The following is a 25646-nucleotide window of genomic DNA, read 5'->3' as shown; positions in this document are numbered from 1 at the left end:
CCCATCATGACCATGTCCACCAGATCGATGCAGATTTGCCCCCAAAAGCCACCATGAAAGTCCTAAACAAATCAGATAGTCTGAAGAACTTCTTTGACGAGCACTGCCAAGTCAGACACTACAGTTTCTGTGTCAAGAAGTGTTCTGATCCTGGATGTCAATTCCACAAAGCCCCAAAACTGCCAGAAACTGAGTTTGAAAAGCTCCATCACCTTCCCAATCCCATCATGGCTGCTGATGGACTCCACTACAAGGGGTTTACTGAAGTGTATGGAACTCCGACAACTGAACGTCACCGCCCATCACTCACAGAAGGACAAAAGACGGCCCATGGACTACCCTTTAATCCATCCGCACAAACGTCAGCACGTGTCAAAAGAACAGTTTCTTGTCAGGAGTGTGATAAACCTAGGGTCCTGCATGCAGCACGAAAGCTAAAACAGGAGCAACTAGATCAGCTGGATGCTGCCCTGAGTCAAGTTGACTACACTTGTGGGACAGACCTTGAAGACTTTGTGCCACATGATTTAGATCCCAAGAGAGAGCATATTTTGAAGAGAGTGTTTGTGAGGAAGGACTTGCAATGTGTTCAGCCAGTTGAGGTGACCTACTATTCTTCTGGGGTGTTCGCAGCAGTCTGTTGTCATTGTGCATCGGGAGTTGATTTGCTGAGTGGACCTCAAGCTCAGGACATATACCCAATATGTCACACCTGCAAAGCTACTCCAACGAAGTCAACCATTTTGAAAAGAAAAAGGAAGTTTATAAACTTCTAATATTTGACTAATAGTCAAATTGAAAGAAGTCTTTGAAGAATCTTGAAATCAATCTTGAAATCTTGAATCTTGAAAATGCTGCAACCTTGCCTACTTGAAGAAATAGTACAAGGTATTCACACCATGTTTGTATTTTTTTTAAAAACACTCGTTTACCAACCATGCAAGTCAGTCTATAATATGCTTGAATAAATGAATGATTTTCAGAATAAATACATTTTAAAATAACTTATTAAGCTTGTGTTCATTATTTACAAAAAGGCCTACCAGTCCCATTGGTTGTCTTTATTTTCTCTCTGGACGGCGCCACAGCAGATGAGGAGGACCGCAAGGCATGAGGACACAAAAAACACCTTTATATGTGCAATCCATGCTTTTCAAAAAAAGAAAAAAGAAAAAAAAAAACCGCATCACCGCATCAATTCAGGAACTTTGGTCTGACCAGAGACCAGCAATATATTTTCTTCGGCCGTATGTGTCAGATAAGGCCGTGTTCCCAATAGTTGAATCTGCGTTGCATTAATCAAATAAGATAGGTCCCAATCCATTCTGGCCATCTTGCCAACATCTCTCTCCCAATTCCACTACGTGTCTCCGCTTGCCAGCAGCGTTCGCTGCGTTGCGCTGAAGACAAACGCCATTAACCACACGGTCAAGCTCGAGGAAGAAGGGGGCGGAGCGCCGGGAACGAGGCATGGCCCTGTCAACTCGCCGTCAAGGGCGGAGCCGGTGAGCCCTCGCCAACCAACCAGGGCTGAGGTGAGCTCGCTGGCGGGCGTGGTTTCAAAGTGCACGCATTGATCTCAAAGCGCATTATATAAGCGCAAGCGCGAAGCCCTTTGACGAACTGCGCAGGGGACCATCGATTGTAAGGAACCGATCCAGGAGCGCACATTTGCAACGGACTGCACTGGGGGACTCCTGATTGTAAGGGACTGCGCCGAGCTCTGGCCAGCGAGCACATTCTGATACGAACTGCGCCACGGACTGCTTATTGTAACGGACTGCGCAAGGGACGATCGATTGTAAAGGACTGGTGAGGAAAGGCGCTGATTGCACGAACTGCCTGTGATACAAGCCATTGATCGGGAGAGAGAGAGAGAGCTGGCACGAGCTACGTGTTACATTTGCCGCATCCCAGTCCCCCCGATATATGTAACCACGATATACATCCGCTCGTGGTCAACGATACGCGGCGCGCTGCCGGCCTGCCTCCATCACCACCCCGGCACAAGTCGGGACCGGACGAGGAGCCTGACCATCTGCCTGGACCTTACCCCCCTACCAGCTACCATCCGTGTGAGTGTGTATGTTTGTCCGGAGTCATAAGTTAAGACTGTATAGATAAGCCTGCCCTGTGTCCTTTTGTTTCTTCTTCCTTGTATATTCCTTTCGTTTCCTCTTTGGTTTGTTAATAAATGTACCTTGTTCTTCCTTGGTTTTCCTAATCCGATCGCCTCCGTCCTTTCTTTCAATTGAGTACCTGTGGCACGATTTGGAAACCGCTCAGGATCGGGTTATTCTTTGTTAATGGCTCGGGCCGCGGATTGCTAACCGCTCGGCAATTTCCATCTTATCCGTGGTTCGAGCGGGAGTTATTTCCCTACTTTACGGTCGGGTTAGTAAGTAGGTATTTGGGACTTCATTGACCAATCACCCTAGCCAATTCCGACCGGAAGGAGCGTCATAGCTTCCAGGATTGGGGGACGGCCAGCTTAAAAGACAAGGGGATTAACCCCCCTTGATAATGGGAGCACCGACCCCCGAATCCGCAACAATATGTATATTGCCCAGAAGTTCTCTTCAACTTGACTGTACAGTTGAAACAAATAATAAAATGCCCGCCCTCCACCCGCGCCTCTAACCCTGCAAGTACAAAAATATACACCAATAAAAAGAAAGCCCGACAGCAAGATAGAGGGGGCACAGTGATTTGGTACCAGTGTTGGCGAGACGGGAAGCCAGGAGCTTGTCCAATAGTTCATTTGGGATGGAATGACCATCACGGTAATGCTGTGACAGGCGTATCAGTGGTGCACGTTCCCACACCCAGTTCTCCAGCATTTGTGATGGAGCCTCTACAAAGTCACGCTCCACGTTTGTCCCGGAAAACTTGGCAAAGTCTGCCTGCAGAGAGAATGCAGGGAAAAGTGAACAATATAAGAACTGCAAGAACACTGGAGAAATATGTGTGCAACCACAATTTCATACGAGGTGCATCTGTGTCATCCAGCATATGTTGGATTACGTGCCATAGACCTGAAGAGATAACACAGTAAATTGGGTGCAAATTTGGAAGACAAAGGAAGCTGGGTGGCCATCAGAGATGCAAAACAAAGTGAATGGCATAACAGGCAGAGACAATTATAAAGTGAAAGGAAACTAGAACTGCACTCTTCAAAGTTACAATGTCGACCGATATGCATCCGCCCACATTATTACATCATTATACACACTTGTACCAAGTTTGATTTAAATCCCTTCAGCCATTGTGAAGTTATTGCAGAAATGAAAACCCATCACAGACAACCTGAAAACATAATGGCTCCGGCGACTTAAAAACCTCGATACAGCAGGAAGCTGTCTGCATACCTGAGCACAGATTTGATGCATCACATGACCAAACTCATGGAAGTACGTTTCAACTTCATCATGCTGCAGTTGGGCTGGAGCTGAGGCAATGGGCCGCGTGAAATTAGCCAACATGGCAGACACTGCTACTTGGCGTCGCCCGTCGGGTAAGGAGCAGCCTGGCTGAAGGTCAAAGCAAGCTGCGTGGCCAAATTTACCTTCACTGTGGCGAGAGAATAAATAGTAAAAAAAAAAGAGGTAAAAATTGCCAAAAAAAGATTAAAGTTAAATGACGACCAATTATTGTTAAGTTAAGCAATTAATTAATTGTTAAGCAATTAATAATAATAATAATAATAATACATATATTTTATATAGCGCTTTTCAAGAAGCCCAAAGACGCTTTGACAGAGTACAAAAAAACAAGTGCAAAAAGACAAAAATCAACAGGTAAATAATCAAAGCAAAAGGAAGGAGAAGGAGAAGAGATAGTCAGGGGTTAAATGCTGTGGGTTAAATGTTGAATGCAGTGTTGAACAGGTGGGTCTTGAGTGATGTTTTGAATGTGGTGAGTGAGGAGGAGTCTGATGGTGTGAGGTAGTGAGTTCCAGAGGGTGGGAGCAGCGATGGAGAAGGCCCTGTCCCCCCAGGATCTGAATTTGGTCCGCATGGGGGGGGGGGGGGGGGGGGTCAGGAGGTTGGTACCAGCAGAGCGGAGGTTGCGGGTGGGAGTGTGTCTGGAGAGGAGGTCAGTCAGGTAGGATGGGGCCAGGTTATGGAGGGCTTTGTAGGTCAAGAGGAGGATTTTGTACTGGATTCTCTGGGGGATGGGGAGCCAGTGAAGCTTGTAAAGGACGGGGGTGATGTGGTCACGGATCCGGGAATGGGTGAGTAGACGGGCAGCGGAGTTCTGAATGTATTGGAGTTTATTGATGGTTATTGAGGGTGAACCAAAGAGGAGGCTGTTGCAGTAGTCCAGACAGGAGGTGATGAAGGCGTGGATGAGGGTTTCTGCAGCCGTGGAGGAGAGGGATGGACGGAGACGGGTGATGTTTTTCAGGTGAAAGAAGGCTGTCTTTGTGATCTGTTTAGTGTATTTGTCGAAGGAGAGGGTTTGGTCAAAGATGATGCCAAGATTCCGGATGTGAGGGGAGGTGGATACTGGGAAACCGTCGATGTTGAGGGCAAAGTTATGGGTGGATTTGGTGAGCGTTTTTGAGCCAATGATGATTATTTCAGATTTATCTAAGTTAAGTTTGAGGAAGTTGATTTGAAGCCAGGATTTTATTTCAGTGATGCAGTTTGTCAGGATAGAGTGGGTGGCGGTGGAGATGGACTTGGTGGAGATGAAAAGCTGGATGTCATCGGCAAAGCAGTGGAATTGGAGACCATGACGGCGGATTAAGTGACCAAGGGGGGACAGGTACAGGATGAAGAGGAGGGGGCCAATAACTGAACCTTGGGGGACACCCTGGGGGAGGGGAGCAGTGGGGGATTTGCAGTTATTGATGGAGATGAACTGGCGTCTGTCAGAGAGGTATGATTTGATCCAAGAGAGGGCAGTGCCGGTAATGTTAAAGGTGGTTTCAAGTCGGGTGAGGAGGATGGTGTGATTGATGGTGTCAAAGGCGGCACTGAGGTCGAGGAGGATGAGAATGTTGAGGTTGCCAGCGTCAGAGGAGAGGAAAAGGTCATTGGTGATTTTGAGGAGAGCAGTTTCAGTACTGTGGTTGGAGCGGAATCCGGATTGGAATGTTTCATACAGGTTATTGGCAGAGAGGTGATGCTTAAGTTGAGTGGCTACAGCGCGTTCCAAAACTTTTGACAGAAAGGGTAGGTTGGAGATGGGTCTGAAGTTGTTTAGGGTGTCAGGGTTGAGTCCAGGTTTTGTCAGAATGGGGGTAACAGCAGCAATTTTGAGGGATGGTGGGACGATGCCTGCAGACAGGGAGGAGTTTATTGTTGCAGTGATAAGTGGAGAGAGAGCAGGAAGGGAGGCCTTGACAAAGCTGGAGGGGATGGGGTCAAGAGTGCAGGTGGCAGTTTTCATTCCTATGAGGAGTTCAGAGAGGTCAGTAGGGGAGACTGGGGAGAACTGAGACAGGGGTTGGCAGGATAATGGGGGGCAGGTGGTTTGAGGGGGAGCAGTTGCGGTGGTGGTTAAGCTGCTGTAGATGTTGTCAATTTTGCTTTGGAAGAATGAAAGGAAGGAGATGCAGTTGTCTACTGTGAATGACTGGGTGGTGGTGTCCAGGGGGCTGAGGAGTTTGTTTATTGTAGAGAAGAGTGCTTTTGGGTTTCCAGAGCCAGAGTGGATAATTTGAGAGTAGTAGGCGGAGCGGGCGCGGGAGAGGGCATCTTTGTAGTGTTGTAGGTGGTCCTTGTAGGCTTGGGAGTGAAGTGTGAGACCTGTTTTATTGCGGAGTCTTGAACTGGCGTCAAACATTTAACAAAGTTCATTAGGCCAACTTTGGATGTTTAATGAAAAAAATGTTTATTTAATGATTTTTCATCCAAGATCCCTAGCTCATGATTATTCCAATGAGTAAAAAATTCATATTCCATCAACACTAGACCATGGAGTGAAAAATTGAGGCCTGACAGATAAGAAGACCATCCTCAACCTATTACGACACCATCCTGTTTGTTATAAGTAAGTCCAAACACTTCCAATCAAGCTCAAGAGTTGAACTCGATAATAGTCTTGTTGTCAGAAGTGCAAAAGTATACTTTGTGAAGAGTACATTTGTCCATACCAAAAGGAGATGTTAAAATAAATTAATACAAATGCATTTACAAAGCCTGACCGTGGGTGCAGATCGAGGTAGAAGTAGCCAAGTGTATCGCCTGAGGCCGAATCCAAGACACGATAAAGGTGGACTTCCTCATGCCATGCTTTAGCATCGTCTTGCAGCTCGAAGCGCAGACCGAGCAGTTCCTGATAGATTTCCATGAGACTCCGAGTGACAACCTAGACAGACATGCCATTGAGTGTTAAATTAAACAGGCTAAGCAAATTTCTTTGCCGAGAGCCACATCAAAATCAGGAAAAGTGGTGAAGAACAAGTAAACCAGTAAAGTGTGAAATAATCGTAAAACGCTTCCAATTGATAATAGGCAATATGTTGGCAGCATCAACATAATTTACTCCAATTTGAATGCACCGCTTTCATAGCCGTGTGTTGTGCAATTATTCTCCCTCTTCGGAGAATAAATGCACAACTTGAGCTGTGATGCTACATCTGTTTTTGTTGTTTTTATGATCTGTTAATGTCCCTATATTTCATGGAAAAGTAAATTGAGGCATCCTGTCTCCCTTGTCCAGCTCCAGCATGAATCCGAGGCTGAGGCAACAATGTACGTGATTTATTACCAGAGTGTGCTGCCTCGATCGGACAATTTTCATGACACACTTACTTACTTTTTCCACATGCAAAATTTGCATTTATGTTTATTTGAATTATACAATGGACTTCAAAATGTAAATGTTTCATGATATTTGTTATATTATATCACCTTTATCTCTCAATATTGTTGAAATGAAGATCAAATAGCTGTATGTTGAAAAAGTTAAAACTTTACATGTAGTGTACTTACTTTTTCACGTGACTGTAAGAGCTAACACATAAGAACATATAACAAAGGGAGGGAGAGAGAAGGAAGCACAACAACAGTAGAGAATAGGAACATCAGGAGATCTGTGGAAGGGAGAGCGCTGAGGTGGGGCACACGGGATAACAAGATAGGGACTAGAGTTCAGGATGGTACAGGGAGGTGGATTTAGCTGGGGTAGAAAAGATCAAGGTTTTGGATGGGGGAAGATAAGAGATGGTGGTGAACAGCTGTTTTAAAGACCTGGAGGGAGGAGTGGGATTGAAGAGAGTGTGGGAGTTTGTTCCAGAAGTGGGAAAAAAGAGGAAGAGTGAAGGTGAGCAGTGAGTCTGGAAGTTTCACCTGGAAGTTTGATATGGAAGTTTCACCATATCAAAGACTTTAAAAATGGTATGTGCTGCTTCCTTGCTTGAAAAGGTAGAGCACAGACAATCCCCTTCGGTTGACATCCATGGGGAGGAGGAAATTCCTCTTGAGGAAAAGCCCCGCCATTGTTATGACGTCGCTGGTACCCAGAATATCCCGGGAAATGACGTTGGTGACTGCACTTCCCCCAAGCTAGGTGGCTGTGTTAAGTGTTTGTCTCGACAGTATGTCTGTGTATGTGTCTGTGTCTGTCTGTGTGTATATATACACACATATATATATATATATATATATATATATACACACATATATATATATATATATATATATATACATATACATATATATATATATATATATATATATATATATATATATATCTAATATATATATGTGTATATATGTGTGTGTATATATATATATATATATATATATATATATATATATATATATATATATATATATATATATATATATATATATATATATATATATATATATATATATATATAGTTGCGGATCTAAAACGTCAGCCTTCCCCTTATCAAGGGGGGATTAATCCCCTTGTCCTTTATCTGACCGACGCGTTCCCGGGGGCTATAACGTCCTTCCCGGGCAGCGTTAAATCGGGTTGTTGGTCGAATTAGTCCTATTACCTAAGTACTAACGCTAACCGGAAACGAGGAAATAACTCCCGCCCGAATCACGGCGTTAGTTGACACACCGAGCAAAGCGAGCAGCGATTCGGGCCGTTAACAGGTACTAGACCCGATTCTAAGCGGTTCCTAATCGTACCACGCTTACCCAATTGAGGAAAAGACTCAAACGATCGGATGAAGAGGAAACCAGGAAGAACAGGTAATTTATTTACAATTTGTACAATTGGAAGAGGAAAAGAAAGAAAGAGAATGTACAGGGAAGAGGAAGAAGCAGATACACAGGGCAGCCTTAATAACAGTCTTAACTTATTCCCTGGACACGGGCCCGTTCACTCTCAGACTCACTCTCAGGGTCACTCACACGGGGTTTGAAGATGGTCGGGTTGAGGGTCCAAGGGTCCACAGCTCGTCCGGTCCCCGACTCGTACCGTGCAGATGGTGGAATACGGCAGGCAGCTCTCCCCATGACGTAGGCGCGAGCGGACAATTATATCTCGGGGGATCGGTAAGCTGGCGATTATATATCGTACGTAATACTTGTACCGGCGCCTTTATACACGCGCCTGGTATTGTTACGATCGATGCGCCACTTCCCCAATGTCCTTCTGCACGCTGCAGTCCTCCGCAATGCGTGCCGCGCGCCCGCCCTCTGTAAAGCTTGTTGCCACAGCGCGTCTCTCCCTCTCATAACTACTCAAGCGTCTCTCCTGTAACTCAACTCTGATCAAGTCAAGCACCTCCCTCTCCCCGCTCATAACTCGAGTTCGTAACCCAGCGCCTCTCCCGTCATAACTCTGACCAAGCCCTCTCTCTCCTCATAACTCTGTTCCAGGCTCGTAACTTGTCGCTGCCCTCCTCATAACTCTGACCAAGCCCTCTCTCTCCTCATAACTCGGGTGGGGGCTTCGCACAAGGGGTTATATTGCCACGCCCCGCGAACCCTCTCGAATCTCTAGCCACACCCTGTCAGGCGATCTCGCCTCAGCCCTGATTGGCTGTTTAGGGCTTACCGGCTCCGCCTTGATGGCTGCTTGACGTGGCCGCACCTCCACCCTTGCGCTCCGCCCCCTTTCCGGGCCTTACCTCGTGGCCTTTGGGCTGGTTTGAGCGGAAACCCAACGAGTTTGTGAAGGCTGCTGGCAGCCTAAAGGGCGAGGACGATGTACAGACTGGTTAGCGCTTAATGGCGTCGATGGAAGGGAGGCTGTAAAATGGACGAATGGGGCCTACTCTTATTTGTTTTACACAACGCAGATGCAACTATTGGGAATGGCCTTATCCTAAACACATACTATGAAATAACTAACGTCCTAAGGTGACCTACGTGTTGCTTGTGGTCTATCTATGCGCAGGGGTGGGGAACCCTTTTCCTGTCAAGGGCCATTTCGATTTTTAGAACATCCTTCGAGGGCCATGCTAAATTATTGAATACATATATCGGACTCACCTAATGCGATGGCTGGAACTGTTTCTCTTTGGCGAGGCATTTGGTGTCAGGTGGTAGTGATGATGATGCTACTCGCAGCTGGTTTTGCAGGTTTGGGTCAGTCAGTCTTGAGCGGAACCGAGTCTTTGCAAGAGTCAGTTTTGAAAAGAACTGCTCACAGCTGAAGGTCATCCCAAACAGTGATGCAAACTTCAGTGCACGTCTCCTCAGAATGGGAAAATCCTCAGCACGTACATACAGTTTGTAGAACTCGAGCAAAGGGAGGTTGTTGTACCTAGCTTTGAGCTCGTCATTGCTTTGCAGCTCAACGATTTCGTGTTGTAGGTTGTCAGGCACATCAGCTGGTTCCACATTAAACGGCGTGGCAAATATGTTCAGTTCCCTTTGTTTACTTTTCATGTCCTGGAACCTCTCTCCAAATGCCTGGAGGAGTTTTGCACACTCAGCAGCATATTCAGATGTCACAGCAGGCTTTTGTTCTTGCAGAGTGGGAAAGTGGATAGTGTTTCCCCTTTCCAGTTGCACTTGCCACAGCTTAAGTTTAGCTTCAAATGATTTCACATGTGATTGCAGAGAGCTGAGAAGCTGGTTGGGACCTTGGAGCTTGACGTTCAGCTCTGACAGGTACTTGGTAATGTCCACCATGAAGCCCAAATCACACAGCCACTTGCTATCACTGAGTTCCATGACAGGTTTCCCCTTCATCTCCATGAACTGTTTCACTTCTTCTCTCAGTGAGTAAAACCGTGAGCATATTTCCGCGACTCAGCCACCGCACCTCACAGTGGTAAACCAGATCTCCGTACTCTGACTCTAGTTCACTCAGTAGCTCCTTGAACTGGCGGCTGTTCAGCCCTCCGCTTTTGATGACGTTTATGGTGGAAACGACAGTTGTCATCACATTGTTGAGCTTCAGGGACTGTGCACACAGATTCTCTTGGTGTATGATACAGTGGCATACAACTAACTCACTTGGATCGAGACTGAGACGACTCATTTCTTTTTTGAACAATGCAGTCAATCCCTTTTGCGCGCCAACCATGGCTGGGGCTCCATCCGTGGCCAGGCCACTTAACTTGTCAAACTGCAGTTCGAATTTGTTCATAGCCAAAACAACTTGCTCAAACAAATCCTCACCTTTGGTGGTGCCATGCATGGCTTGCAAAGACAGCAACTCCTCCCTCGTATCAAACTCAGCTGTAATCCCCCGCACAAAAATGGCTAGTTGGGCGGTGTTTGTTATGTCCGTTGTCTCATCGCAGGCCAGAGAGAAAAACTGGAAATCTCTTGCGGTGTCCTTCAGTGTTTTCTCAATATCTTGTGCCATGTCAGTAATCCGATCTGAAACAGTTCTTCGAGACAAACTGACACTTTGGAACAATTTTACTTTGTCCGGTGCGAGCAGCTCCGCAGCGGCAACAAGGCACTCCTTCACAAATTCTCCTTCTGAATGCGGCATCAGCTTCTTAGCGATTAGCTCACTCACCACAAAACTAGCATGCGTAGTGTTGTCTCGGTCAGATTGTGGTCTTATGAAGACTGCTTATTGAGCACCAAAACTCCGCCGACGAACGTTAACTTTATCCAAGCGCATTTGTCCTTTCAACTCGTCCAGTTTAGCATGTTTCGAGCTGTAATGACGCTCGAGGTTGGCCTTTTTCATCACCGAGAGCGCTTCCCGACAAACTAGGCATACTGGCTTGCCTTTTACTTCCACAAAGAAATAATAGTTTGCCCATTTCTCTTGGAAAGCACGACATTCCGCATCTACCTTTCTTTTCTTGTTAGTCGCCATGTTTGCATATACTGAATGAAATGATGACATGAGATCACTTGACTGTCCGGAAGGTCGCATATCGCAGTTACGACTGTCCGGAACTCACTTGACTGTCCGGAAGGTCGCATATCGCAGTTACGATTAATCGCAAATTAGTTTTAATTTGATGGCAATTATTCTGTTAGCGCCAACATATTTTGCCAACGTCAAATAAATGAATAAGTTCTCAAATGTGCCATCCGAGGCAGCGTCTGCTCGCCACGTTCGGCATTCGTTGACTGTTACAACACGTGAAAGCTCTCTCCTCTCTGATTGGTTGAATCGTTTTTGGCCATAACTTGGTTACCCTTTGTCCGATTAATTTAAAACCTTGAAAAGGAGAGATTACTGGAATTATAGATAGATGAATTGCCTCGCGGGCCGGATCAAACGGTCTCGCGGGCCGTATACGGCCCGGAGGCTGGAGGTTCCCCACCCCAGATCTATGGGGTGCAACCTTTAACCTTTAATGATGTTACCTGCGTGGGTTCTCAAAACCGCAACACTATATATATATATATATATATATATATATATATATATATATATATATATATATATATTGTTGCGAATATGGAATTTGGCCTCCATATCCGCTTGTAAATATTCCCCTATTTTCTCCAATACTCCCCAACTTTCCCCAATCCCCCATTCCCTAGTCCCATTGCATGTAAATAACAATCAGTAGAGCCGACCTTCCCCTTATTCCCCCATTAAATGTCGTGCCCAGGTCCACCGCACCACACGTAGCCAACTTTCGGACATCTTCCTAGTTATTCTTAATCTATGTCAGTTAAGGCCTCGTTTCCATTAATTATGACTCTTCGTTGCACCAGAATGTGATTATATGGCATCAGTAGTGAGTTTAGGACCTTTCCCATACCTCCTCCCATCTTCTTCCCCAAACAACAACAATAACAACAACTACAACAACAATTACAACAACAACAGAGGGGATGGCGGCGGAGCGGGGGGAGGATGCGTCCTCACACCGGCTCGATTAGCTCCAGACCATGCGCTCCACGGGGTTACCCCGAAGGGGCTGGCTGTCAGCTCCTCGTCGGGGGCGGAGCCAGTAACCCCCCCGCACGCACCCAATGAGAAGCAACGTGCCGATTCCACGAGGCGGAGCTAACGAGCCGAGGGCGTGTCACTCCCCGCCGGATATACGCGGCCACGCGCCGGATGTGACGTCAGATTCGCCCCCAGCTGGAGAAAGACGGACCTGCGAGCGCTGAAACAGATGCGCCTGAGTTTGGAGAGGCCTGAGAAAGAACGTCACCTCTGAGCGCTGCGACGAGACCTCCCCGCATCTCTGGACCGAACCGTGTACCCTGCTTTGAGCCAAGAGTGCACCTTGAGCCATCGCTATCTGCCTTTCCTAGCCATCAAACCCCGTGTGAGTCAGTTTTTGTCCTGTTTCTCTGTGGTCTGTCGGGAATAATATAAGGTTGTGTCTAAGTGCCTGTCTTCCTATGATGTACCTCTCGTCCCTGTAATCTGACCTTCCGCCTTAATATAACCTCCTCCGGAGGTCTTGAGAACTGAACCCCTGGTGTCGTATTGTGTCATTATAACCCAGCCGGGTGTCTTCTCTTTCCTATTGAGCCAGCGTGGCGCGACTTCATCAACGTCGAGTATAGTCGGGTAATTTGTGAATTTGTGCGGACACGACGGCCATTCCGCTCGGCCCACCTTAACATCAAAGTCGTGTCTGTAACAATTGGTGTCGAGGAGTGGAATTCGAACCCGGGACTAAATTTATTAGGCCCAAATTTTGGGAGGGAAAATCGATTCGGAGCGCGTACTGCGCTCGACGAAATTATAACGAAAAAAAAAAAATTGGATTTGTTTTACGAAACTCGAATTTTGCAAGTCGCGCTATGGCGGATCAAGACAGCTGGGGTCCGGTAAAGGAGAGTGAGGTAGGGTCGATCCAGGACCAAAATGAGGGACAGGAGGAGAGCGAAGCAGTGAGGGCGGCAGGTTCGCAAAATAGCGCCGTCACGCACGAAGAAGCGGGCGCACAAAATGGCGCCTCGCTGGTCACCGTGCCCGCGACCGAAGTAGCGCCGCTGGGAAGATTGGAACTTTTTTTTATACAAATGACGGCCCTTATGGAAAAGAATAGTGAGCGATTGGAAAACCAAATGGGGGTAATGGGGAACCGGATGGATGCTCAGAGTGAGCAATTGGGGGTAATGAGGGACGAAGCGAGGGCTCGGAGTGAGCAATTGGGAGTAATGAGGGACGAAGCGAGGGCTCGGAGTGAGCAATTGGGAGTAATGAGGGACGAAGCGAGGGGTACTGGTGAGAAGGTAGACAAAAATTTTGAGGGGTTAGACAATGGGATAAAAGAGGTGAGAAATGGGTTAATGGGGGTAGAAAACAGAATGGCCGCTCAAGAGAATCAAATGGAAGGAGTGAAAAATGGGTTAGAGGGGTTAGAAAACAGTATGGAAGGCAAATTGAGGGACATGAGGGACCAAGCGGAAAGGGAAGTTAAACAAATGGAGCAGCAGATAGAGGGGGTCAGAATGGGGGTAGAGACCAAACTGGATGCTCACAGGGAGGAAATGGAGCAGATGAGGGTGGCATCTGGGCAGGAGATGCAAGTGATGGGAGAGGAGATCAGAAGAGGAGTGAGTGAGGAGGTCGGAGGAGTGCGCGAGGAGGTGAGGCACTGTAAGGAGCGCATGGAGAAAGAGGTGAGAAAGGGGACTGTAAAATTGCAAGGTGGTATAGAGGAGTTGACGCTGGGAGTAGAACAACTGACAGTGGGACAAAAGGAGTTGGGGGACCAGGTAAAGAAGAACACAGCGGTAATAGAGGGTTTAAAATCGACACAGAAGGAGATGAAAAAGGACGTAGGGGTAATTAAAAAAGAGTGTCAGACGGTACATGAGGACCTGACGAGGAAAATGGACAAGGTGGTAGAGGTAATGGAGGTTAAAGAGCGGGAGGTGCGGGAGCACATAGAAAAAAATAAAGTGGAGTTAGAGGAAGAACTTAAAGGGGCGCACGAAGAGATGAAGGAGATGAAGCAAAAATTAGAAGAAGTGGAAGAAGGGGTGAGCGAAATTAAAAAGCGACGGAGAGAGGATAAGAAAGAGATAAAAGAGGAGATAAAAGAATTGGTCCAAAGTCTGTGTTTGGATCGTGATGATGTGCTCATTAACCGGATGAGGGATTCGCAGGTGATGGAGGAGAAGCGAAGAGGAAGAGGACCCGGTGTAAGTGGTGACCAATATGGTCGTGCGTATGATGCGCCAGGGGATTTAAGGAGCTTGGGGGTCGAGATGGACCCGGGTGTTCGTGAGAGGCCGTTGGTGAAGTGTGCGACAGGTCTGGTGTGCGAAAGAGGAGGTGTGCAAGAAAGTCCGACTCTGGGGTGTGTGAGGAAAAAGTGCGTGCCAAGGAGTGAGTGTGCTGGCGAGAGTGAGTCGGTCGTAGCGCGTGTGCGAGGGAGCACATGGAAGCGTGGTGTGGTGAGTGTTACAGAGGGTGTGACGGGAGAGTGTGCGCAGGAGTGTGCGCGAGAAAGGTGTGTGACGGACAGGTGCATGAGGAAAGAGTGCGCTGTCAGAAGTAAGGAAGAGTGTCCACCTGTGGTGAGTGTTACAGAGGGTGTAACGGGAGAGTGTGCGCGAGGAAGGTGTGTGACGGACAGGTGCATGAGGAAAGAGTGCGCTGTCAGAAGTAAGGAAGAGTGTCCACCTGTAGTGAGTGTTACAGAGGGTGTAACGGGAGAGTGTGCGCGAGAAAGGTGTGTGACGGACAGGTGCATGGGGAAAGACTGCGCTGTCAAGAGTAAGGGTGAGTGCGCTGTCAAGAATGGAGGTGAAAGTAGTGAGAGTGACAAGGAGCGTGAGTTAGTTGTGACAGGTGAGCGAGGATGTACACCTGGGATGGAAGGATGCACACCTGGAATGGTAGAGCGTGAGTGGGAATGCACGCTGGAGTTGGTGGTGAGGCACGTGGTTGGGTGTGCGAATGAGGGCACACCTGTGATTGTCACAGAGGAGGTGACAGAGGAGGGGGCGCGAAGAGGTGTTTTGGTGAGGTGTGCGACCAACGAATGTGTGCCAAAGTGTTCGGTGGTCAGGTGTGTGACCAAGGCTGTGAGTGGAATGGGTGTACCTGGGTGTGTAAGGAAAGGTACGAGGAGCATGGGCACAGCTGGATGTGTGAGCAAGGAACGGGCTGCGGGGTGTAAGCGTCCAGGTGAAGCATCGACGTTACACGGGTTAGAGGTTAGAGCGACTTTTAGCCGAAGCAGGCCCTCGGTGCGTGCCGGGCCTCGCTTTGAACGGCCGCGTCCAGGCTCCACTAGGCGGAGCTGGCAGCCCGATAGGAAGGGTCGTTATGGCGACCACGTTTTGTTGAGACGTGCCGGCAGGTCGAGATCGGGACATTGGATGGCTCCACGCCGAGGTGATGCGTGGGATCTCGGCCCGGGTAAGCCCCCGTCCCTGCCCCGAATGCCGGACGCATCCAGCCGCAGGCACAAAACAACCAGCATCCATTGCTTGGCTTTACGAAGCCGGGCTTTGGACAGGAATTGGCGCACCGAGAGGCAGTAGTGAGTAGACTGGGTGATGAGGTTAGTGTTTTGGCCCCGAAATTAGAAAAAGGCGAAATTTGATGATTGGCAAAGGATTGGCAGAGTGATGATTGGTAATGGTACAGTGATTGGCAGATGATTGGCAAATTTTTGATTTGTTGAAATTTGATGTGCAAAATTGGTAGTGAGAGACCCCCGATGTGGTGGGATGGCAAATCCACCATCCTTCCCATGTGGGGGCAAAGGAGCACTAGATTATGGGGTGTATGGCAGTGAAAACTAGCCCGGGTGGGTTAGGTTATATTGATAGGGATCTAGCGAAGATGACAGTAGGTAACGTTAAGTTTAGTTAGTGACTGATACCTGTAGTGGGGACGCAGGTAGTTTAGTGTGGTTGATAATGACGAGGGAGCGCAATAGTTTAAAGGGACGACTGGGAAGCGCAAGTTTCAGAAGGGAGTAGTTAGCTGAGATGATGCTGCGTGTGTGTGAGAATTGAACAGGTGTGATTGCACAGGTGTGCAACTGGACAGGTGTGTGGAGCAGTGTATGAGTAGTGAGTGTGTGGATCAGCGCGAATGCGCTTGGGGAGAGAAGGGTGCAGGTGGCACCAGGTGTGAGAGCACAGGTGTGCAAGTACAGGTGTGTGGAGAGAGTTGGAGTAAGTGGTATGGAGTGGTGTGCGTGGTGCGAAGGTGTGGATGGGGGAAGAGTGGACCCCTTTCACGAGTACCCGGGGCGGGTAGTGTAAGTGTTAGGTAGAGGGTGCAGGTAAATTGTGGTTGGATATTGGCATTTGTGGTGCGGTTGCAGAATGGTGTTGTGAATGGGTGCATTAGTGTTGTGGAAATGGCTGGGCGTGTAGCCTGTTAGTGTGTGTAGTTGGTTGGGCACTCCACCACTGTGAGGATGTCGGCCAGGTGAGGCCGCAGGTGGGCTCTGGGAGCCGGTAGTTGTGAGTGGGTGCCTGAGGATCCCGGGTGTGGATCGGGCAGCCCAGTGCCAGAGAGGGCACGGAGTGGGGAGAGAGCCAGAGGGCCTTCCCCTGGTAGTTAGGTTAGGGTAAGGAGCAGGTAAGCTCGGAGGCAACTGCAGTGGTGGAGGTGTGCAGGTGGGTAGACCCACTGGGAGAGGTACACGTCGCAGCCCAGAAATTGTACGAGGGCACCGGGAGATGAATCGGGGGAGTGAGACCCCAAATTGAAGAGCACCACAGTTTGGCCAATGGGAATTGGTTTTTAGAACCCATAGCGTAAGAGGGCCAATGGTTTGGCCGGAGAAAGACCCCGGGTAGTGTAAAGTTGTTAAAGTCATTTAGGAGATAGTTAGGATTGATGAACCTGTCGCACCATACGCAGCCACTTGCCTGTGGTGATGATGATGACTCCACACCTGTGTTTTCTTTGTTTTGTGCAGGAAATGAAATTGCTGTGGATTTGTGAGACGCATCACGACGTGGATGAGACATTGGGGTGATTCCATCTCTCCCTCCCTAGGAGGGACTGATGATGAATTGGTAATGGCAAATTTTGATGAGAGTTGAAAATGGCAAATTTGATTGGTTAGGAGGGAGAGAAGACGAATTTGGTTTATGGGAGGAACGGGGAAGACAGTAGGGATGTTTGTTGATTTGTAAAGTAGATGTTTATGGGTAGTGTTGTGTTTTGTGGATACAGTAAGGGGTAAGGGAGGGGCCATGTAGGTTACCTGGTGGGGGGGGGGCGTACGATAGGAACGTACCTGTCTCACCTGGTTCCCATGTGCCCCCAGTGTGCATTACCTTATATTGCGTGCACTTTTGCGCCCTTACCACCTTACTCACTTGTTTCTTCTTTTGTCTCCCGCCTCCGAGGATCTGGCTTTGGGGTAGAGAGAGAGGAGAGAGAGGTGCTGGCTACGCAGTTGTGGGCCTGCACTTTCGCTGTTGGCTGCCTGGATCGATACACCATATGGACCGCAATGTTTGTGGCCACCCACAATGGACCGCAGTTCGTTTGCGGCCAAGCACCACCCGGGGATGGACCTATGGGTCAACGTGGCACCTATGCCATACAGGTGAACCACTTTTAGTTGACACCAAGTGCACCACAAGAAGAGCAAGAGACACCTGCAGGGTTAGGGGTTGTCGCATTTATTTTTATTCCAATGAACAATGGTGACTGCACCGATTGGTGGTGGGGTGGTGCTGTTGATGCTCGGGAAGGGTGCTCTGCACGTTATTAAAGGCCGTCGGCCACAGAGCACTCGTGGGTTGGTGTATCGATGTTGGCAAGCGCGCTCTCTCTATGCATAACATCTGCATGTGTTCCTCCAAAAACAGGTCCTGGATCGTAGTGTAAATAGCAGCGTAATCTTGTAAATAATGCTCCCTACCGGCTGTATGTTTAGTTTGAGAATTCTTTCCGGATTCGGTTATCCTGTGGGTGTGTTTCTGTGAGGAGAAGGGTGCAACGTCGCAGGGGGACATATTTACTCATTTGTGAATATCTGTAAAACTGTCGCACTCAGGGTAGAGTTAATAGTAGAGGGAACTACATTGCGTGCCACACTAAAGTAGGTAAAAATTTATCGGGTCGGGACGCCCCGAGGGTAGAGAAGGGTGCAATGTTGCGAATATGGAATTTGGCCTCCATATCCGCTTGTAAATATTCCCCTATTTTCTCCAATACTCCCCAACTTTCCCCAATCCCCCATTCCCTAGTCCCATTGCATGTAAATAACAATCAGTAGAGCCGACCTTCCCCTTATTCCCCCATTAAATGTCGTGCCCAGGTCCACCGCACCACACGTAGCCAACTTTCGGACATCTTCCTAGTTATTCTTAATCTATGTCAGTTAAGGCCTCGTTTCCATTAATTATGACTCTTCGTTGCACCAGAATGTGATTATATGGCATCAGTAGTGAGTTTAGGACCTTTCCCATACCTCCTCCCATCTTCTTCCCCAAACAACAACAATAACAACAACTACAACAACAATTACAACAACAACAGAGGGGATGGCGGCGGAGCGGGGGGAGGATGCGTCCTCACACCGGCTCGATTAGCTCCAGACCATGCGCTCCACGGGGTTACCCCGAAGGGGCTGGCTGTCAGCTCCTCGTCGGGGGCGGAGCCAGTAACCCCCCCGCACGCACCCAATGAGAAGCAACGTGCCGATTCCACGAGGCGGAGCTAACGAGCCGAGGGCGTGTCACTCCCCGCCGGATATACGCGGCCACGCGCCGGATGTGACGTCAGATTCGCCCCCAGCTGGAGAAAGACGGACCTGCGAGCGCTGAAACAGATGCGCCTGAGTTTGGAGAGGCCTGAGAAAGAACGTCACCTCTGAGCGCTGCGACGAGACCTCCCCGCATCTCTGGACCGAACCGTGTACCCTGCTTTGAGCCAAGAGTGCACCTTGAGCCATCGCTATCTGCCTTTCCTAGCCATCAAACCCCGTGTGAGTCAGTTTTTGTCCTGTTTCTCTGTGGTCTGTCGGGAATAATATAAGGTTGTGTCTAAGTGCCTGTCTTCCTATGATGTACCTCTCGTCCCTGTAATCTGACCTTCCGCCTTAATATAACCTCCTCCGGAGGTCTTGAGAACTGAACCCCTGGTGTCGTATTGTGTCATTATAACCCAGCCGGGTGTCTTCTCTTTCCTATTGAGCCAGCGTGGCGCGACTTCATCAACGTCGAGTATAGTCGGGTAATTTGTGAATTTGTGCGGACACGACGGCCATTCCGCTCGGCCCACCTTAACATCAAAGTCGTGTCTGTAACAATATATATATATATATATATATATATATATATATATATATATATATGTGTGTTTATATATATATATATATATATATATATATATATATATATATATGTGTGTGTTTATATATATATATATATATATATATATATATATATATATATATATATATATATATATATATATATATATATATATACATATATATCTAATGTGTGTGTGTGTGTGTGTGTGTGTGTGTGTGTGTGTGTGTGTGTGTGTGTGTGTGTGTGTGTGTGTGTGTGTGTGTGTGTTCTATTACAAGCCTTAGGCCATGTATTTAAAAAAAAATAACCCATGAGAACAACATTTTACCCTCTTTGGTTGTCTTTGTGCCATTTAGTGGCATGTAGTGCAATGAGAGACAGTGCATGGTCTTTTATTTACTCTGTCATTGGAAGACTGAGGCGGTCTGACTTCGCTGACTTGTACCCAATCTTCATTTTTGGATACCCACTCATCTGTGAAATCTATATCACTTACATTCAAGCAGTCAGCTATTGCCAGACCTTGACTATAACTTTAAAGTAGAAAAGGGTTGTCTGATTCATAGAATGGCTGTTTACGTCCCAAGCATGACGGAGCAAGTGATATCAAATGTGATACCACTATAAGAAATAATTTGTATCTCATGATCCAATTTGAATATTAATGTATAAGCAAAGCGAGGCAATTACAGACACTGAGAAAATAGATAGAAACATAACTGCAATTAAGATGTTCTACATAAATATGAAAACCATGTTAGGGTCCAATTCTCATATTCTGAAGGTTGAGGGAGCACCACCCCACATCCCCCCAAAATAATCTTTATTCTGCTTGCAACATTGATAATCCCGTGTGGTGGGTTGAGCCATTATGGTGGAAAGCGGTTGGTTGAGCTATCATTATCTCCGCTATCATTTCAGCAGCAGCTATCATTACCTCCGCCACCCAAGGTGGATGGATGGATGGAGGTTATGTTTGTGGCATGCAATTGGTTAAGCTGTCGTTGTGGAAAGTGATTGGTTAAACCATTGTTGTGGAATACGACTGGTTAAGTCAATATGGTGGAATGCAATTGGTTCAAAGTGGAATATAATGGGGGTTTTGGAGGGATGGTGATGTTACAACACAGAGTAACAGCCTGGTGGTTTGGTCTTTGCACCAAAATTTTATGTTGATACTTTCTTCCTTATTGATCGGATGACAAATTGCAATAAATATTGTTGCTTGTTTATAAAATGGCAATCTGATGGAGCATTCTTTCTTGGCAAGCACAGAGTAACTAGGACTGCCGGTGCCTGTTCTGGTCATCTGACGACTGTCTTTTAAGTGCGGTTTGTAAACATAAAGTGGAATCGGAAGCTAATTGGGCTATACCTGATCAACAAGTGGAGGTTTCATCCAACACGGTCTTCTTGTGATTTATCTTGCCGGGTTCATTGTGCACTGCCACATTTCCGACACTTGTGGATCTGCATGTCCAAATCCTTTTGGGACTTTCCCGAGACTGAGCTGGCAGAGATGTTTCTGGAGAACCTCAAATATGGTGAACTGCTTTGAGCTGTCTGCACACAGTCGTCTTTCTCCTCCCATAAAAAGGTCATCTTGAGAAGATCAAAAACTGATAGCCAGTTTCATTTGTGTATAAAATATATAAATAACCACCTTTAGAGGCCATTTTTCCCCGCAAAGCGGGGGTTGGCCTTTTTCGGGAACCGTGGTTGTTGTTTTTCGGTCCCCTTTTTGAAGCAATGTTTTACGGCCGGATGCCCTTCCTGACGCCAACCCTTTTTGCCGCCTTTAACGACAAACAGGGAATTACCAGTGAACTGGTACTCAATTAGCCGACCTCGGAAGGATGACAGGCTGAGTCAATCCCCCTGGCGTTAATTCAGCAATCGACCGGGATTCGAACCCAGGATCCTAGGATCCTAAGCCGGCACCCTAGCCGCTAGCCCAACACCAGGGTTAAAAATGTAGAGTAGAACAAAATGTTCTACAAGTGTGTAGAACACAAAATCTTTATCAAGGTTACAAGGAGTAATAGGGAACCTCAAAACCAGGAGTCCTTTAGGCACGTCAAGTATGTGAATCCAGCCCAAATCCCCATATCCCACTACTTTCAGATACCTATCAAATTCATTTTCAATATTATCTTCTGTTTTTGCTGACACTACTTTTCCAGGGAGACTATTCTATGAGTGAAAGATCCCTGCTACCATTCCAATCTTAACCTTCCTCTTCTTTACTCCGAACCTGTGGCCCCTCACCCTGTCACTGCATCCATTCTGCTATTTTGCATAAATATCTCTATCAGATAACCTTTTTGGATACTGAATCGAGGCTCGTGAAAGAGCTGACATTTACTTCACAAACAAATCAACCAGACAAACAAAACATATAAAAAGAGGGAGCGGAAGACAAGAGAATGGGAAGCACACAAACACTTGAGAGCACACAACATTTAAGAGCAGTGAGATGTGTGGGAGGGAGAGGGCTTGGGGGGAGGAGGTGTGGGAAGGGGGGGGGGTGGGAGAAGTATAAAACACAAGGACACCAAGGACTTCCAGGACAGAAGTTGGTATTTCAAAAAGTGGAATTGGGGTGAAATTATCGGGGATAGAAAAGATCAAGGTTTTGGATGGGGGAAGATGAGATGGTGGTGAACAGCTGTTTTAAAGACCTGGAGGGTGGGGTGGGATTGAAGAGAGTGAGGGAGTTTGTTCCAGAGGCGAGAGAAAAGAGGAATGAAGGAGTGAAGGTGAGCAGAGAGTCTTGATTTTGGCAGTTTAACCATAAGAGGGTTGCAGGCAGATCTTGTGCGACCTGTAGGAATATTTGCGGGACAGAGCCCAGAGAGAGCTGGGGGGGCAAGGCCAGAAAGGAGTCGGTAGAAGACGGAAAGACCACCAACCTGCCTGCGGTGAGTGAGTGAAAGGCCCTCGGAGTTAGCTTCATCGCGGGAGATTCCAATGATTCTGAATGCTTTGCTTTCAACAGCGTGAAGACGAGCTAGGTGTGAGGCAGGAGCACCAGCCCAGAGGGGAGAGCAGTATTCCATTGAGCTGCGGATGAAAGCCTTGTACGTGGTGAGGAGCTCAGGTGTGCCAAGGAAGGACTTCGCACGACGGAGGATGCCCAGTCGGCGACTGGCTTTGGAGGCCAGATTTGAAATGTGGTTTTCCCAGGAAAGATCATGGCAGATAGTGAGACCCAAAAGTTTGAGTGACAGAACTTCTTGGAGAGGATTATTCAGAAAGTAGATGGGAGGGTTGTCCAGTTGGTCTTTTTGGAGAGACATCGTAAGAGTGTGAGATTTGTCAGGATTGAAAGACATGTTCCACTTGTTTGCCCAGTCTGTGATTTTGTCCAGGACTGCAGAGAGTGAGGAGGCTGCAGACTGCCGATCTGAGGGATGAAGAATGGAGCGACAGAGAGTAGAGAATGGAGCGACAGAGCCTTGTCTCCTTTTGTAATTTCCACCTTTCTAATGTAAAAGGTTCTGTTTCTTTCAGTCCCTCCTCATAGCTTAGTCTAGCTAGGTCTGTTATCAATCTAATTTTTCACTGTTTAGAGGCCATTTTTCCCCGCAAAGCGGGGGTTGGCCTTTTCGGGGACCGTGGTTGTTGTTGTTTTTTGGTCCCCTTTTTGAAGCAATGTTTTACGGCCGGATGCCCTTCCTGCCGCCAACCCTGTTTGTCGCCTTTTACGACAAGCAGGGAATTACCAGTGAACTGGTACTCAATTTGCCGACCTCGGAAGGATGACAGGCTGAGTCAACCCCCCTGGCGTTAATTCAATCTAATTATAACCACCTTTAGAGGCCATTTTTCCCCGCAAGCGGGGGTTGGCCTTTTTCGGGGACCGTGGTTGTTGTTGTTTTTTGGTCCCATTTTTGAAGCAATGTTTTACGGCCGGATGCCCTTCCTGACGCCAACCCTTTTTGTCGCCTTTTTACGACAAACAGGGAATTACCAGTGAACTGGTACTCAATTTGCCGACCTCGGAAGGATGACAGGCTGAGTCAACCCCCTGGCGTTAATTCAGCGATTGACCGGGATTCGAACCCAGGATCCTAGGATCCTAAGCCCTCACCCTAGCCGCTTGCCCAACACCAGGGCAATCTAATTATCCTCAGATAATAGAAGGGCAGCTGCTATATAGACCCTCAACTTTCCAATGTGTTTTTTTGTCCTGTTCTCTAATCCAGCTCTTCTGTGAGGTTCAACTTTCTATACAAAACAAAAAACAAAAACAAACGAGAAACAACACTCTTCGACGTCACGACGTTGACCAATATGCCTCCGCCCACATTATTACATCATTATAATACTGGTACCAAGTGCGATTTAAACCAATTCAGCTGTTCTCAAGTTATCACATTTTTACCTGACATGACCTCTGACGTTTTGACCCCAAAATTTAAACAGTTCATGTTTACATCATTATACATACCTGTACTAAGCTTTAATTTAAATCCCTTCAGCTGTTCACAAGTTTCACATTTTTACCTGACATGACCTCTGACCTTTGGCCTTTCACCTCGGGACCCCAAAATCAAATCAGTTAATCTTTACATCATTGTACATATCTGTACCAAGTTTGAATTAGATCTGTTAAGCCGTTCTCAAGTTATAGACCTGAGCTATAGTTATAGACTCAAAAGAGTTATAGACTTTGTCATTTGACCTCTTGACCCAAAAATCGAATCGGTTAATCTTTATGACCCAAAAATCTAATCAGTTAATCTTTGCATCATTATACATATCTCTACCAAAAAAAAAAATGCGATGTTCCAGAATGTATACTGCTGGTACCATGATGCCATGAAAAGAACAGGTAATATGATATGGAAGGCAGTGGAACAAGAGCCTATGTTGGAACATCTCACCTCCAATGGAAAGTATTGTTGGAGAATATTGTGGTCCACAGCGTAACGAGTTATCTCCACCTGATTGGCATAATAACGAAGATCCCAAGCATGCAGGACACCATCAAAAGTTCGCCCAGTTTTCTTTAATTCCTCCCGCTTGAGGTGGAGCATTTCAGCCCTTTCAGCCTCACCAAGCGCCTGCAACTTCCCCGACAATCCATCTGCAAACCAGTCCGCGGCACAACACAGCACGTAATAAATTTTGTTTCACACCTGCTAATCCACATTTATTTCAAATTACGCTACAATATCTTTTAAAGGTTTGGTCAGAAATGGATGACTCAAAAACAAAAATACTTATTTCAGAACTTCCACAATGTGTTTTAATCGGTCACGTATTTGTTGAGATACTGGGGTAAAAATAAATTAATTTCCATGGTCAAATTCAAATAATACATCTAACAAACAAATTAAGTTCAAAAGCAAGGTACTCTCTACATACAAGTTGAAGGAAAAACATTTACAACCACAGCTATAACTTCTGAAAAGCAAGCACTGAAAATTGCGAACTAAACTCTTTGGTTATGTCACCATCTCCAATGGAACAAGGATGGTAAGGTGCAACTGCGTCAGTGATGGAACAGCAACCAATTTTACGTTCTTGCCGATTGCTAAGTGCATGTGCGCAGATGACTTACATTTGCATTCAAAGTCCCTTTCGCCTTAATTATACATCTTCACACTCGCTTCGCCGATGATGCTTTGGATTCGGCCATGTTATTATCCTTATTATTATTATTATTATTATCCCGTCTGCCCATGCAGCAGGAGACATGGTTTTATGAACGTAAGGTGAGGTAAGGAGTAGGTGTTACGTTTGTGGGGGTAGACAATGAAATACCGTAGGTCCAGGTAGAAATGTATAGATTACAATGCTCCGTCTGTCGCGATGAAGAAGAAGAAACCTCATGTACATAAGTAGGGAATCCATTAGACCGTATGTCGTGTAAGTGTATAAAAGTTCCCATGACGAGGGTGGGGTTATGTTAATTAGTTAGGGATTATGGGAAATTAATCCCCTGTATGTAATCGCCTCTGTTATTTCCCCTCTGTTGCTTATGACAACGCACCACACATACAGCCAGCAATCGTGCATTAAGACACTAAATAAAACCCAACCGGAAACAGGACA

The 25646-nt window shown here is 46.9% G+C and overlaps 1 protein-coding gene across 1 annotated transcript in view; it reads right to left on the bottom strand.

Moving 5' to 3' along the window:
* The window catches only part of LOC137411471 (thimet oligopeptidase), a 74713-nt gene that overhangs the window by 22273 nt on the left and 26794 nt on the right, over positions 1–25646 (bottom strand). The window contains exons 7-10 of the mRNA XM_068096814.2: positions 24473–24675; positions 6155–6318; positions 3369–3570; positions 2717–2903 (exon numbers count right to left, since the gene is read on the bottom strand). Coding sequence (XP_067952915.1) covers positions 2717–2903; positions 3369–3570; positions 6155–6318; positions 24473–24675 — 756 coding nt within the window. The remainder of the gene's footprint in view (positions 1–2716; positions 2904–3368; positions 3571–6154; positions 6319–24472; positions 24676–25646) is intronic.

Source organism: Myxine glutinosa, chromosome 1, assembly GCF_964187855.1.
Source record: "Myxine glutinosa chromosome 1, kmMyxGlut1.1, whole genome shotgun sequence".
NCBI lineage: Eukaryota > Metazoa > Chordata > Myxini > Myxiniformes > Myxinidae > Myxine > Myxine glutinosa.
The sequence above is the reverse complement of the archived record's forward strand: the minus strand, read 5'-3'. Positions and strand labels throughout refer to the sequence as shown.